We start from the raw sequence: 13,783 nt of genomic DNA, 5'->3' as shown, positions 1-13,783 counted from the left end.
CGGTCAAATGACATGCCCAGGGTCACTGGCAGATCTAGTAAGTGTCTGAGGCTGGTTTTGAACTCAAGTCATCCTGACTGCAGGGCTAGCACTACTCTCTGCACCACCTAGCTGCCTCTAAAAGCAACTTTGTAACTGACACAGCTTTAAATTAGTCCCATTTAATAACAAAAGCCCAGATAGTTAACAAAATTTCCCCTTCCTCAAAAGATCTCTCATTTTGAGAGACTTTTAGTAGATGGGTCTTTGACAAGCATCTTGGGTCAAAATCAGAGGAATAGATTGTGGTAATGATTTACATAAAGAAAAAAGACAACTTTGGTTTTTTTTGTTTGTAGAAGAATTTAGAGCTTTGCCTTTGATTTTGGCTGAATAATTAGCAAAATTTCTTCTAGTGCTTCTGATAATTAATCTTTGTCATCTTTTTTCTCTAGCTGTCATAGTTTCTATAGCAAACGATACTCTCGGGCCTTGTATTTAGGAGCCAAGGCTATTCAGCTCAATAGTAACAGTGTCCAAGCTTTGCTGCTGAAAGGTGCAGCCCTTAGAAATATGGGCAGAGTGCAGGAAGCCATAATCCACTTTCGGGAAGCCATACGCCTTGCCCCTTGTCGCCTGGACTGTTATGAAGGTAAGAGCAGTGAACATACGTAAGGCCATTGAGGATGGAGGGAGGGGGCCATAGTGCTGCTACTGAGTGCTACATTTTCTAGGCTTCCTAATGCTGCAGAGTTTAGTTTCAGATCCCCAGGAATTCAACTTGCTTCCATTTTGGGCAGCTTTTCTTTTTTTTTCTTTTTCTCTTTCTCTGTAGTGTTACTGTCTTTTTGAGGGCTGGGAATGTTATACAGTCTTCCCTCTGAATGCCTAGAATGGAGGGAACATTGCCTGTTTCTAGGGCAAGGCTGGCTGTGGGAACCAGGCGGTTCTCTGTGAGCCCAAAGAGGGGAAAGGGTTGGCTTATGTTTTGCTTTCTTTTGAGATGTTCAGGTTCATGTGAACTTGACTCCAGGAGTTCAGATCAGCCATGCCAGCTTCACTATCACTCGGTGACTCACCTCACAGAAATTCAAACAGATCTTGTAAATGCACTTCCTCCCAAGTTGATTTTTATAAAAATGTAAAAATAGACTCAGAAGCTGAGGACTGATCTTACTCTCACAGTTAGATGAGTTCAAATTTGAAGAGAAAATTTAGGAAAAACAATTCTAGCTCGGTAGCTACAAATCTGTTTAAAAAAGTTTTTATTTTTAAGCACTCCTTTCACGGCTTTCCCTTTCCCCAAGCACACATGCAGTGCTCCCCAAACAGGGCTTTTGAGTTATTGCTAAACTATGTTCTTGGTGGGGAACGCTTTACCCTGCAGTTGTTAAGACCCTGTGCTGGCCAGCACATTTCCTCTCTCTGATTGCTTGAGGATAGCTTCCTAATAGCCAGTGCCTCTTCCTTTCTCCTTTTCAATAAGCCATATACTCTTTCCAGAACCTGATTCTGCTCATGGTTTCAGTGATACTTTGAAGTCCACTTTGCTTCCTTGTGTAGGATCTCTGCCTGGCATGCCTTGTTTGTTCACCACGTTCTGCGCACTTATGTCTAGACATCTGAGGCCATAGGTTATATTGCTGGCTCTGTTCTTGGATTTGTGTCTCCTGCGACCTTCTAAGGGCGTTTACTGTTGTTCTTCCTTCGTTGTAGTTACTTTATCTGAAGTATCTAATTGGATGTATTGCTAATTTGGTGACTCCTGTATCTAGTTTGATGGATATAGGTTAGCTCTTCTCCCTCTTCTTTTTCAGTTTAAAACCTTTTTTTTAATTAAATTTGCAAGACTTCAAGCAAATACATTCTTATTGGCTGTTTTTTATTGCATTATAGGGTTAGAGCTTCAAGGGGATCTCAAGAGGTCATCTGTTCAAAACTTTTAATTTTACAGATGAAAAACTAAGGTCAAGTGATTTGTCCAAAGTCATATGTCTTATTAGATGATTTCCATCCCTGGCCAACTTGCTGTTCCGGCATTTCAAATCATTGTCTAGAAATTCAGACCTCATTCTTTGATCCCATCATTTTAATCAACTTCACTTCTTTTGATTTTGATTTTTTTTTTTTTTTTTTAGGCAGTTGGGGTTAAGTGACTTGCCTAGGGTCACACAGCTAGTAAGTATCAAGTGTTTGGTCTGAGGCCGGATTTGAACTCAGGTCCTTCTGACGTCAGGGCCGGTACTCTATCCACTGTGCCACCTAGCTGCCCCTACTTCTTTTCATTTTTTAAAAATATAATTTAATTTTTTCAGTGAACAAAAATTTATCTCTCCCCATTGAAAAGAAGAGCAAAGCTCTAGTAGAAAATATGCAGAGTCAGGCAGAACAAATTCCTGCATTGACCATGTCCAAAAAATATTTGTTAATTTGTACTTTGAGCTCATTACTTCTCTATTAGGAAATGGGTAAGTATACTTCATCCTGGGTCCACTGGAATCATGGTTGGTTATTGCATTGCTTCATTCCGAGTTCTTCGTCTTCATAGTTTTGTTGTTATTGAATGAATTGTTGTCCTGGTTCTGCTCACTTTGCCCTGTATTAGTTGCTGCAAGTCTTCCCAGGTGTTTCTGAAACCATCTCCTCATTTCTTATAGCACAGTAGTATTTCATTACATTCATGTCCCCTAATTTCTTCAGCCACTCTTCAGTTGATGGGCACCCTCCTTAGTTTCCAGTTCTTTTCCTCCCTCCTTCACATTTCCTTCTCTCTAGTTCCTGCCAGGCTCTAGCATGTGACTTGCCATCCAGGAGAGCTTGTGGATAGAAAGAGTGAACATTGCTCCATGGCTAATGAAAACATTGTCCTGTTCACTGGTCGTTGGTTTTTGGTTAAGTAACCTCATTGTGGGGTAGGAATCAGTTATGGGGCTTGTTCTGCTGCTTGGTTTTAGGTGGGAGGACGTTGGAGGATCTGCTGGTAACTGGGCAAGCTGTAGGTCAAAGATGTGTTCTGTGCTTCATGGTTCCAAGAGATGTGTGCCAAGGGCTTCTTCTCTGTGGCTGTCCCCATGTCAGCATGGGTGAAGGAGTGGGCTCTTCTTAAAATAATCACATTAAGCATTTTACCATTGGTATTGGAAAAAAGTTAGGTAGCTGACTAAGTGCCCATACCTGTAGTCTGTGTTGCTGAGCAGCCAAAGGATGTTGGATCAGTTGAGTTTGGGAGCTCTGGGCAGCAGGCAGACCGATGCCCAGGAGGCTTCGGTGCTCAGTTGGGCACCAAGACACTGAGCCCCTGGCAGTGGAGGGCCTCCCAGCTGCCTCAGGAGGCACAAACCAGCCCAGGTGGAAAATAGACGAGGTCAGAGCTTCTGTGCTAGGCAGAGTGGGCATGGGCCTCCCTTTCCAGCCTGGGCAGTTAGGGAGACCTGGTCATAAAAAAGGGGAGAAGGTAGAAAAAGAGAGAAAATAAAACTAGTCATATGATTTGAATCTGTTTTGGTTTTTAAGGAATTAAATAGTTCTTCTCCAGTCTAATAGAACTTTCTGTGGCCCAGAACTCTTTCATGTCATTCAAAGCAAAACATTTCATTTCTCCTAGATAACCTGACTAGGTCTTCTGCCCTGCCAGACCATCTACACTTGGCCTGATCTTAGACTGCAGAGGCCATTTTGGGTTTGCCTTTAAACACAGGTCAGAAATAATTGAAAGCACATACAGCTAACAATCCAGTGCTCGTTGCCTGAGAGGAAGAAGAGGATTCTTCCTTGTGGCTCTTCTCTTGGTCACTTTGAATCTCCCAAGCTGAGTCTGATGGTTGCATAGCAAGCTCTTTATGTCTCCAGTTATGGAGATAGTGCCCAACACTCAAGGTGTACAATACAGGCATGAAGGCTTTTTCTGTTTCCTTAGATGTTTGAGAGGGAGAAACCTTCTTTGATATTCTCAGAGCCCTCTCTGGCTCATTTCATTCTAGAAGCTGTCCCCTGTCTGCCTTTTAACAGGCTTCTAGATTGCAAACTCTCAAGTGGTCGGTGGAGCAGCATGGTTTGGAATATTAATGCATTTGCCTCCTCTCCCGCTTTGTTTCCGTCCTTAGGTCTCATTGAATGTTATTTAGCCTCTAACAGCATTCGAGAGGCAATGGTAATGGCCAACAATGTCTATAAAACCCTCGGAGCCAATGCACAAACCCTCACCCTTTTAGCCACTGTGTGTCTTGAAGATCCAGTCACCCAGGAGAAAGCAAAGACCCTGCTGGACAAAGCCCTGACCCAGAGGCCAGACTACATTAAAGCGGTGGTGAAGAAAGCAGAATTACTTAGTAAGTTTGTACAAATCCCAAAGGCTGTTTAGCCAGCACTGACTGCCACGAAGCATCATCATTCATGTTAACTACAGTGAATGGCTGCTGTCGGCCAGAATTTGTGTTTGTGTAGTGTATTTAGCCAGATGTTGTCACTAGGGAAGGACGCGTGGACCAAGAAGGAGCCAAACCATTTTTGTCAAAAAACCAGATTGCATTTTGACTCGTGATTTGAGCCAGTGCAGCAGCAGTGCAGTGAAAGAACGAGAAATGGAATTCTAACCCCCCGTGGGACGGGAATTTGAATGAGCTCTCGCTTCTGTCATCACTGTGCTGTTGCCAATTCTAGAAATAGATTGTCAGGTTGGGACGAAGGCTGTGGTCGGGTGGATGTGTGAGGTAACAGGGCTGAGATGGAACCGTCCTTTTCGGCAGTCCTCTAAGTGGGACAATGAGGTCATCTTGCTCTCTTCAGGCAGAGAACAGAAATATGAAGATGGCATTGCTTTGCTGAGGAATGCGCTGGCCAATCAGAGTGACTGTGTGTTACATCGAATATTGGGCGACTTCCTGGTGGCTGTCAATGAGTATCAGGAAGCTATGGACCAATACAGTATCGCTCTCAGGTAAGGCCTTCGGAGCCTCTTCAGGGGAGGCCTGGGGTGTGCGGGTTTACCAGATGCAGAGTTTACCTGTGAAGAATGACAGCACGATTGGGGAGGAATGCTCTGTGGCGTGCCTCTGTCACCGTTCCACGGCTGGAGAAACTGCCCCGAGGTGGCAGGCAATTTTCTGCATCTATTATTTGCATAGAAAATGACAGCATTTGGGGACAGAAATGGCCCGATTTTGTGTGTGCTGGCAGCTAAATATGTTCCTGTTTCTAAATAAATAGGAACTTTAGTATAAAGTCCTTCTGAGTTTTACCAATCATCGAGCCACCGAATGTCAGAACTAGAATGATCTTTGGAGATTTTTCTAGTCCATTGTGGTGTGGTACAGAAATCTCTGGTTTTGGAATGAGAAGGCTGTAGCTGTTTATGACTTGTGACCTTAGGCAAGTCACTTGGTCTCCATCTCTCTGGACCTGAGGATCCCCCCTCAGTCACGTGTGATGAAAAGGCCTCTGTGAGCCAGCGAAATCACTTATTCTCCCTGGGACGCAGTCTCCTCATCTCTCAAATGGAGGGTTGGAGTAGTTTGTTTCTGAAGTCCCTACCAGCTGTAACTAGGATCCTGGGATCCCCCTCGCTTGACAAAAGGGGGATCCTGGGGCCCAGATTGGTCAAGGGTCTTGGCCAGGCTAAAACCTAGGCCTGTCTGGTGTGTGTCTGCTTGTCAGAATTATATTCAGGAGCTTTCCTCAGGTGTCTGCCTGACTCTTCATAGGCCCCGGTCTTGTCCCTGCCCTCAGGATTTGGGACGTTGTAATAGCTTGATAGAAGTGTTTATTCCATTTGCTGGAATGGTGTCCTCTGTGACCTGACATCCAGATTTGTGATTTCAGACTGTCAGCCATTGAGCGGAGAGGCTGTTAGATTGCAGGGGTGATCTCTAAATTGTCACACACAGTATATGAGTGGCCTTCTGTTTGATAAGCCATGAACGGTCACTCGGGCTAAGCTTTGCTTGGAATCAGGAAGCAGTTTGAGTCGGTGAGGAGGAGAATGAAGAGTAGTAGGGTGCTCAGTGGCTGCAAATGTGGAGAAATTTGGAACTTTGACATGGCAGTAGTATACTGTCTTCTGAACTAAAGGAATGCTAGGCTTAAAGGTCAGAGACTCACTGTATTTTGAGCTGGAAGGAACCTCAGGAAGTCCTCTTAATTTTCTAGATGAGGAAATTGAAGGCCCCAGAGGGAAGGTAACGTGCCTCGCCTACTCTCGGGGTTTGCAGCCTGGAGGAACAAAGTCTTTTGCTCCTGTGGTCTCTGCGGGGGAGCAGTAGTGATGTGACTTGCCAGGATGGCGAGGGGTCCAAGTGTGTGGAGCAGCATGTGACTTCGGACTTTCCCCTTTGCTTTCTTGTCTCTTAGTCTGGATCCCAATGACCAGAAGTCTCTAGAGGGGATGCAGAAGATGGAGAAGGAGGAGAGTCCCACCGACGCTACCCAGGAGGAGGACGTGGACGACATGGAAGGAAGCGGGGAAGAGGGGGACTTGGAGGGCAGTGACAGCGAGGCGGCGCAGTGGGCCGACCAGGAGCAGTGGTTTGGCATGCAGTGAGGCCGCTGACCTCCCCTCGGAGCAGAGCTGGGGGCAGCGTCATCTGGCAAGAAGACCGCCACCTTGTCTCAGCGGGGAATTTGGTTTTCTCACTCTGTTCTCAGTAGTAACTTCGTTTTTGAAAACTGAGCCTGCCGAGCTCTCCAGATCTCCGTCCCCTCCCTGCTCTCACCACGAGCAGTCTGGGAAGCATGCAGGCGTGCTTGAGCTCTGGGACAAACTGTGGTCTTTGTGCACTTTGGTTCTCAATGTCTGACTGAGTAAGATGCTTCATAGGGAATGTGGCAGCATGGTGGAGGGGAGGTGCACTCCTGCTCGTTCCTGAAGGCAGTGCAGGTTGGCCCTTCAAAAAATTTCCCGTTTGCTGACAACTCCAGTGGGCTGTTGAAGATCTCCCTTTTGATTTTGCTTCTTTCTGCAGTGTGGGTGATGCCTTAAACTGAAACTTGATATTTTGCAAACATTTTCCTATTTGATAACCTAACAGCCTGCCTCTAGAGCCCAGGCCATGATCTTCGTTATTGGCTGTAGCTTATCATAGAACAGTGAATAGGAGCCCCTTTTCTTGAGATTTCTGGCTCTTCATTTGCTGTAATTGCAGAATAAAGCCACTTTTTGGGTACAGTAATGGAATTCCTCCGGCTGAAACGAAAGCCACCCTGCAGTTTTTGTTATTTCTTTTGTCCTATTCTGTCTGGTCTCCAGGAATAGCTGGAAAATGAATTTTTTTGTTAAAGGTTTTAAAATTATGCTGCCTCATCTGCGTATGGGTGTCATTGTGTGCCAGCCACGCCTCTGCTGGTATCTTCCTAACAAACTGGTTCAGGGCCAGAAATGTTGGCCACAGAATCTCCCATCTTTCCCCCCAGCCCATGTCTTAAGTACCTGAAGAAACGACCCCGGAGCCATGGTTTGAATTTTTGTGCTTAATTAACTTGCCTGTAGCTTCATCTGCTTCATGTGGTAAAGGGATCCCTCCAAAGCAGGCTCCCCCTGCTTCTCAGAACCAAGCTGTCTGTAACCCAACCCGTAGTTTACCAAGACCTGTTCTTGTCACTTGGAGGGGTGCTCTCATCTGTCTCCAAACCTGTGAAATGTACATAAAGATAGGTGATGCTGGCCCACCTAGGGGAGAAGCCCTAGAGTTGAGCTGCACGTGTCTGCTGGACTTGTCTCTGAGGCCGACGGAGCATGCTTTGCCAGGGGCCTTGAAGCCCCAAGCTTGCTCCTTCCTTCCAGGTGGTCTAGCACCAGCACCAGGTGATGGATGTTCAGACCCTGGAGAAAGCTGGCAGCACTGCGCTGCTAGGTAGGAGGGCTTCCTTTGGATGGATAAACCTCGGCTCAGGGCAGACCCATGGGAGCAGCTCTGCTTCTACCTTGTGCTCTTGCCTTCAGCAGTGAAAATGGAGGGGGTGATTAATGGGAAAGAACCACCTTGTGTCTTTCCGTGTAACTGCCTGTGTTTTGGAGTGCCGAGCAGCCTGCCTCCCTACACTCCAAGCAGTGCCCTCCTCCCAGCCCCTCAAACACAAGTCTCTCAGAAGGGTAAGAAGTGAGCCCTCAGAGGCCTTTGGGGGTCACTTAGGGCCTCTTCTTGTACTTGTTTTGTGGGCCTGTGACTCTGGGCTAAGGTGCAGCCTCCCCTCGATGCCTTGACCTGTTCACTGCTGATAGCAGGAGATGGGTTAGACCCCACAGACAAGCCTGGCAAATCTGATTTAACTACAGGGCTTCTCTCTCTCGAGATGCTCTGAGGGAAGGGCCAGACTCAGGTTTTCATTTCCTTTGGGAATCCTCCCTGACTGGAGGTGAGACCAGGGAAGGGCTCCCAGGGTGCTAGGCAGAGTCGCCTGGCTGGTTGAGTAGATTTACCATTAAGTGGGCAATGGTAGGCCTGCTGTGATAGGACTCCTTTCTACAGAGTGCTTCAAGGTAGGTATGGTGAGTGTTGGCATCCCCATTTTACAGAAGAGAAGATTGAGGCAGAGAACTTTGAGTAACTTGCCAGTGATCACCTTGCTTCTGAATGTTAAAGCTGAGATTTGAACCCAGGTCTCCTGACTTGTTGGCATTTGCAAAGGTGTTGATGGTTCATGGTTTTTTAACTCTTGGGGCTTCATAGGCCATATTGAAATGGGCCAGCTTGATTGTATGTAGCAGCTTTTAAATTAGACCACGACAGCCAGCTCCTCTTAACCCGTTGCGGCTAACTTTCCCTTCTGTTTGTGTCTGCTCAGGGAACACACACCCATTTAAGAAGGTCTTTGAGATGTTAAAGGTGCTGCTGGTGAGACAACAGGGCTGTCAGGCATTGTCTAGGACAAAGAGAGGCAGGATTAGTTGCGACTCACATGTCTTCTCTTCTGGAAGCCCCAGTTCAACTCAGCGCATTTATTAGTTGCCTACTGTGTGTCCAACACTGCGCTAGTTGCTGGGAAGACCAACCAACCAATCGCTGCCACTCCCAAGGAATTCACTTTCTACTGGGAGATAGAACGTGTACACAAAGGAGCACAAATAAGACAATGTGAGGTAGAGAGCCCTTGTAACTCCAGAGAGGAGGAGAAGCTTCCCATAGATTCTCTTCTGGGGCACAGAGCACAGCTCAGCTGAGCCCAGGCAGTGGAGGAGATGGGAGGAGGTAGAGCATCCCGGCTGGGAGGCCTTCCCGCTTCATTGTCTGCAGGGCAGCAAAATGTAAGGAGACTGGCTGATGGCAGTTGTTGGAGGGGCTGTGGGAAAGCAGGCACAGTCATGTAGCCTTTCTGGAGAGCAATAAAGTTTCTAAACTATGTGACTAAACCCTTTAGCCCAGCAATACCCCTCCTAGGCCTGTGCCCCAAAGATTCAGAGAAAGAGGGAAAGGACTCCTATGTACAAACATTGAGAGAAGCTTCTTTTGTGGTGACAAAAACCCCATAAACTTGGGGGATGTTTGAAGAAAGTTAGGATATATGAATGTAATGGAAGAGTTTTACACCATAAAAAATGGGGATGGGGCCTGTTAAAGAGACATGGGAAGACTCAGATGAACTGATGCACAGAGAAATGAGCAAAACCAGATGGACGCTGTATGATAACAACACTGTAAAGACAAGCCTGGATCATGGCGGTGAGCAGGCCCGATTTCAGAAGACCTGGGACCAAGCAGGTGAACCTTCCTCCAAAATGAGACGTGTAGACTGAGACATATCCTTTATGGACATAGCCAATGTTAGGATTTGTTTTGCTTGACTATGCATATTTGTTAAAGGGGTTTTTCTTTTTGGTTTTATTTTTTCGGGGGGGGGAGGGTGGGGAGAGGGAGAAAAAAATAGATTTTTGTTAATTGATAAAAATAAAATTAATTAAAAAAAATTTTTTTTGGCATTTGTGGGCATCTCCCACCCCTGCTGTGGCTTATCTTGGTGGCAAAGTAGGTCAGAGTGTTCTAGGGTATTAATAATAATGGTTGGCATTTGCTTTGCAAATATTATCTATTTTGATCCTCACAAAAACCCCGGGGTTATTATCCCATTTTATCGTTAAGGAAACTGAGGCAAACAAGTGACTTGTCCAGGGTCACCCAGCTGGTTAAGTGGCTGAGGCTACATTTGAATTCAGGTCTTCCTCACTCCAGGCCTGGTGCTCTGTCCACTGAGCTGCCCTGTTCTGATTCCTCGACTTGTAGGTGCTCTCCCTCCTTTTTTGATCGTGAATGTGTGGCATCTAACCCTGCTCTCTTTTCCACAGTAGAATATAAGCTTCTTGAGTATAGGGATTGGTTTGTTTGGTATCCTGAGATCCTAGTACAGTACACTGTACTTCACTGTAGTAGGTGCTTAATAAATACTTGGATTGGGTTAGAAATGGAGATGAAATAACTAGTACAGGAGATGATAACCTTCAAGAGACACAATCAGCCATGTGGGCAAGTGCCCGCCCGGCCCCTGCCCTTGGGTGCAGGGTAACCCATTCTCCCCATCCCCAGGGATCGCCTCTCTTCTGTGGCCCCTGCACCCCCAGGGGAGTGCTGCCACTTGTCCATGGCCCTTCTCTCCCCTTTCATCTTTGTGGGTGGCGTTTTGGGCTAGGAATCAAGCGAGAGGGTTTAGGAAGGAGTCCAGGGCCTTTTAAAAACCAGAGAAGAGAAACCACTTCCTGGAACCACAGGGTTTGGACGTGACTTCTAAACCCGGCCCTGATGCAGGCTCACTTGGGCTGCTCTCCAAAGCCGGTCGGCCTCGTGGAAGGGTGAGGCTGACCTTTTGGGACCCTCCCCTCCCTCCCCCCTGGGCTCCTGGTTAAGGCCTCCCACTCCTACCCCATGAAAACTGCCACTCTGGATGGGCTTGTCTTTGAATTCCAAATCAGTTTTTAGCTAGAGGTAGGGAGTCTCAGAGGCCTGAAAGTGCAGCCCTGCCATTTGACAGATGTTCATCAGATTTAGTGCTGTCGAGTCAGGTAGTGAGCATCAGGTTCGGTTCCAAACCCAGGCCTTTTCATTTCAGAGCCAGTCCCTTTAGCGTACCATGCAGTCTCCTGAGCGGGGGAATCCTTGCCCAGTAGGAGAGGACCAGTTGCAGCGCTGTGCTAGAGCCAGCTCTCATTTGTTCTGTTGGAGAAAAGTACAGGTCTACAGATAAACTGTCTGGTTGGGCCTTTTGGTGCCCCTACCTTAGGTCAGGCTGGACCCAGTGAAGACATTTCATTGAATTGTGGCCTTCATTAAATTCCTGGCTGATGGGGCAGGGGTGCAGGCAGAGATGAGGACGGTAGCCTGGGGCTAGTGCCTACTTTTCCAGGAGATCCTAGTCCAAGTGCTACCTGTTTGGCCAGCTGGCAGGGACATACATGCCTGAGTGTAAGCAGGCCCCAGCGTGTTGAGGAAGAAGCTTGCTATTTTAGAAGGCCCAGGAGAAGATTCCTTTGAAGGGGAGGATTACATTTCTCTGTGAATGTGGATTATCACATCTCAGGTGGTACTGGGACTGTGTCCAAGTTCCCCCCATTGGTGATGATTTTCTCCCATCCTGATATTTTATTCGTCCCACTCAAGAAAGTAGGGTTAGGTAGATGTCTGCTGTTGGAGGTTCAGATTAGAGCTATAGCCAAGTGCATCTCTCTGGGGCAAGGGACACAGGCCTCTGGATTATGGCTCAGATTCAGACCACATCTTGCACACATTAAAAGCCCAAAGGCTTCCCTGTTCATTTTATGCCCTCCCTCACTCTCTCCTTCCCTTCTAGATTATCGGCACTTAGAACCCTGAGCAAGCCAGGCGACTTTGCAACATTCATGGGGAGAGATGGAGTGTTTGGTTTGCTTAGATTTGGGGGGTTTCCTTGAGATCTGAAAGGCTGTCTGTTGGGCACACTGTGAGATGATTTCAGATGTCTCTACCCCAGGGTGCCTCACAAATGGAACGTGGAATCCACCATGCTTGACTCCCCCGCCCCCCCTCCCCAATGAATTGGGAAACACGGGGCATTATGAGGTTGGTGCTCTTTGAAGGCTATTTCATCAGCTCTAACTTCATGGGGTCTCATGAGGATCCCTGGAGGGGATCACCTGGGCCCACCCCAAGAGGGGTGGAGGAGAAGGTACTTCGGGATTGCAGCAGAACTGAAAAGTAGGCATTTGAAACCTTATGTAACAGGGATATCAGGATTTTCAAGCGGCTTATTAGGTGTTGACCCTGCCTTGCAGGGGTGGGAAAGTAGAGGCATTTCAAAATTGAGGCGGCCAGCAAGGATGGGAGTCACTGTTCCTCCGTGGAAGATTTGGGATTATATAGTTTAACTTGTCTAGAAAAACACTACCATAGTAGGCAAAGCCTTGGGAAGCCCAGAGAGGAACTGATAAACATTTTTTTAGCCTTTGTAGGAACTAAACATTTATGTCAGACCATCCTGCAGAATTTGGTAACGTGGGGTGAGCTGGGCCAATACAGCACTAGCCCGTGTTCTCCGCAGTGGAAACGGTGAGTAAGAGGGGGGACGCTTGGAGGCCCTTAGGTTTGACCCTCCCTCCTGCCTGATCTAAGGCGTGTCCAATCCAGCCCAGTCATTTTGCAAACAGATGGGGCTCAGGATTTAAACCCACATTCTCCCTCCAACTGTTTAAAGTCCCCTGCACTCCCTCCCACTGATCTAATTCTGAGTTTCACCTGGGGAGAGCTCCCAGCTGGGTTGGTACACGGATGCCGTCTTCTCTCTACCTGTGAGTTCTCTGAACTGCCCCCAAGCCGACACGGGCTTAGCCCGACAGTGGCTAAGTTCCTGGCAACAACCCAGCTCTCATCTAGCATGTGGTGGTGTCTGCTTGGCAGTTGTGAGGGCCTTTGCCGACTCCTCCAGCCTGACTGGTTAGTAACATGGCAAAAGGGGCTCTGGACTGGGGTGGGGGTGGAGGTGGAGGGCGGTAACAGCCTCCATTCACCCAGTGAGGGCTTATAGCTATACTGATCTTTGTAAATATGAAAATGATATAATGAAGTTGGATGCTATTGACCTATGATTGACCTTGGTCTATGAAAAGAGGAAAATAGACCTTTCTTTTCCCCAGAGGTGGCGCTTACAGGTGTGAGATACTTCACACACAGTTGTTTCGCTGGGTTTTTTTTTTTTTTTTTTTTTTTTTTGCTTTTTGGTGAGGCAACTGGGGTTAAGTGACTTGCCCAGGGTCACACAGCTAGTGAGTGTCAAGTGCCTGAGGCTGGGTTTGAACTCGGGTCCTCCTGACTCTAAGGCTGGAGCTTTATCCACTGCGCCACCTGGCTGCCCCTGTTTTGCTGGTTTTACATAAGATACTCTGCATGTGCAGGCATGTGAACCTTTCAAGCCAAGACATAATGAAACTTTGAAAATGGGCTCTAATTTGAGAACCTTTTTTGGTATCAAAGGGAAAGGAGGACCCCATAAGCTGGGGTCCCATAGGCCCTCTGCTCTATGTACTGCATGTTGACCCCTCCTCCTCCTTACATGCCCTTAGGCAGAGACAAGTCAGTGTTCAAAGCCTTTCGTGTAAACATGTGGATAGTCCTAGACGGGACAGGCTACCAGGGGACGTTATTTCCACCTTACCACCTGCCGCTGCACTGAGCTCGAGAAAGGGTGGGCTTCCCAGATAAGCCAAGGCCACCTCCCTGGCCTTCAGTGCTCTGGGGCTGCCAATCATCCCCTCCTTCCCAGGAGAGGGGCCCAGGGGACAGTGGCATCAGCAAGGCTCCCAGTGGTCTGCCATCGCCATTCAGAAAGCGGTGCATCAAATAACACCCCACAGCTG

The 13,783-nt window shown here is 47.4% G+C and overlaps 1 protein-coding gene across 1 annotated transcript in view; it reads left to right on the top strand.

Moving 5' to 3' along the window:
• ANAPC7 (anaphase promoting complex subunit 7) overlaps positions 1-7,273 on the top strand; it is a 28,216-nt gene extending 20,943 nt beyond the window's left edge. The window contains exons 8-11 of the mRNA XM_027853505.1: positions 435-631; positions 4,083-4,307; positions 4,765-4,915; positions 6,325-7,273. Of these exons, the coding sequence (XP_027709306.1) occupies positions 435-631; positions 4,083-4,307; positions 4,765-4,915; positions 6,325-6,514 (763 nt within the window). The 3' untranslated portion in view covers positions 6,515-7,273. The remainder of the gene's footprint in view (positions 1-434; positions 632-4,082; positions 4,308-4,764; positions 4,916-6,324) is intronic.
• Positions 7,274-13,783: the final 6,510 nt, after the last annotated feature.

Source organism: Vombatus ursinus, unplaced genomic scaffold, assembly GCF_900497805.2.
Source record: "Vombatus ursinus unplaced genomic scaffold, bare-nosed wombat genome assembly UNPS02009994.1, whole genome shotgun sequence".
In the NCBI taxonomy this organism is placed as follows: domain Eukaryota; kingdom Metazoa; phylum Chordata; class Mammalia; order Diprotodontia; family Vombatidae; genus Vombatus; species Vombatus ursinus.
Note: the sequence above shows the minus strand (reverse complement) of the source record. Positions and strands in the feature narration are given on the sequence as shown.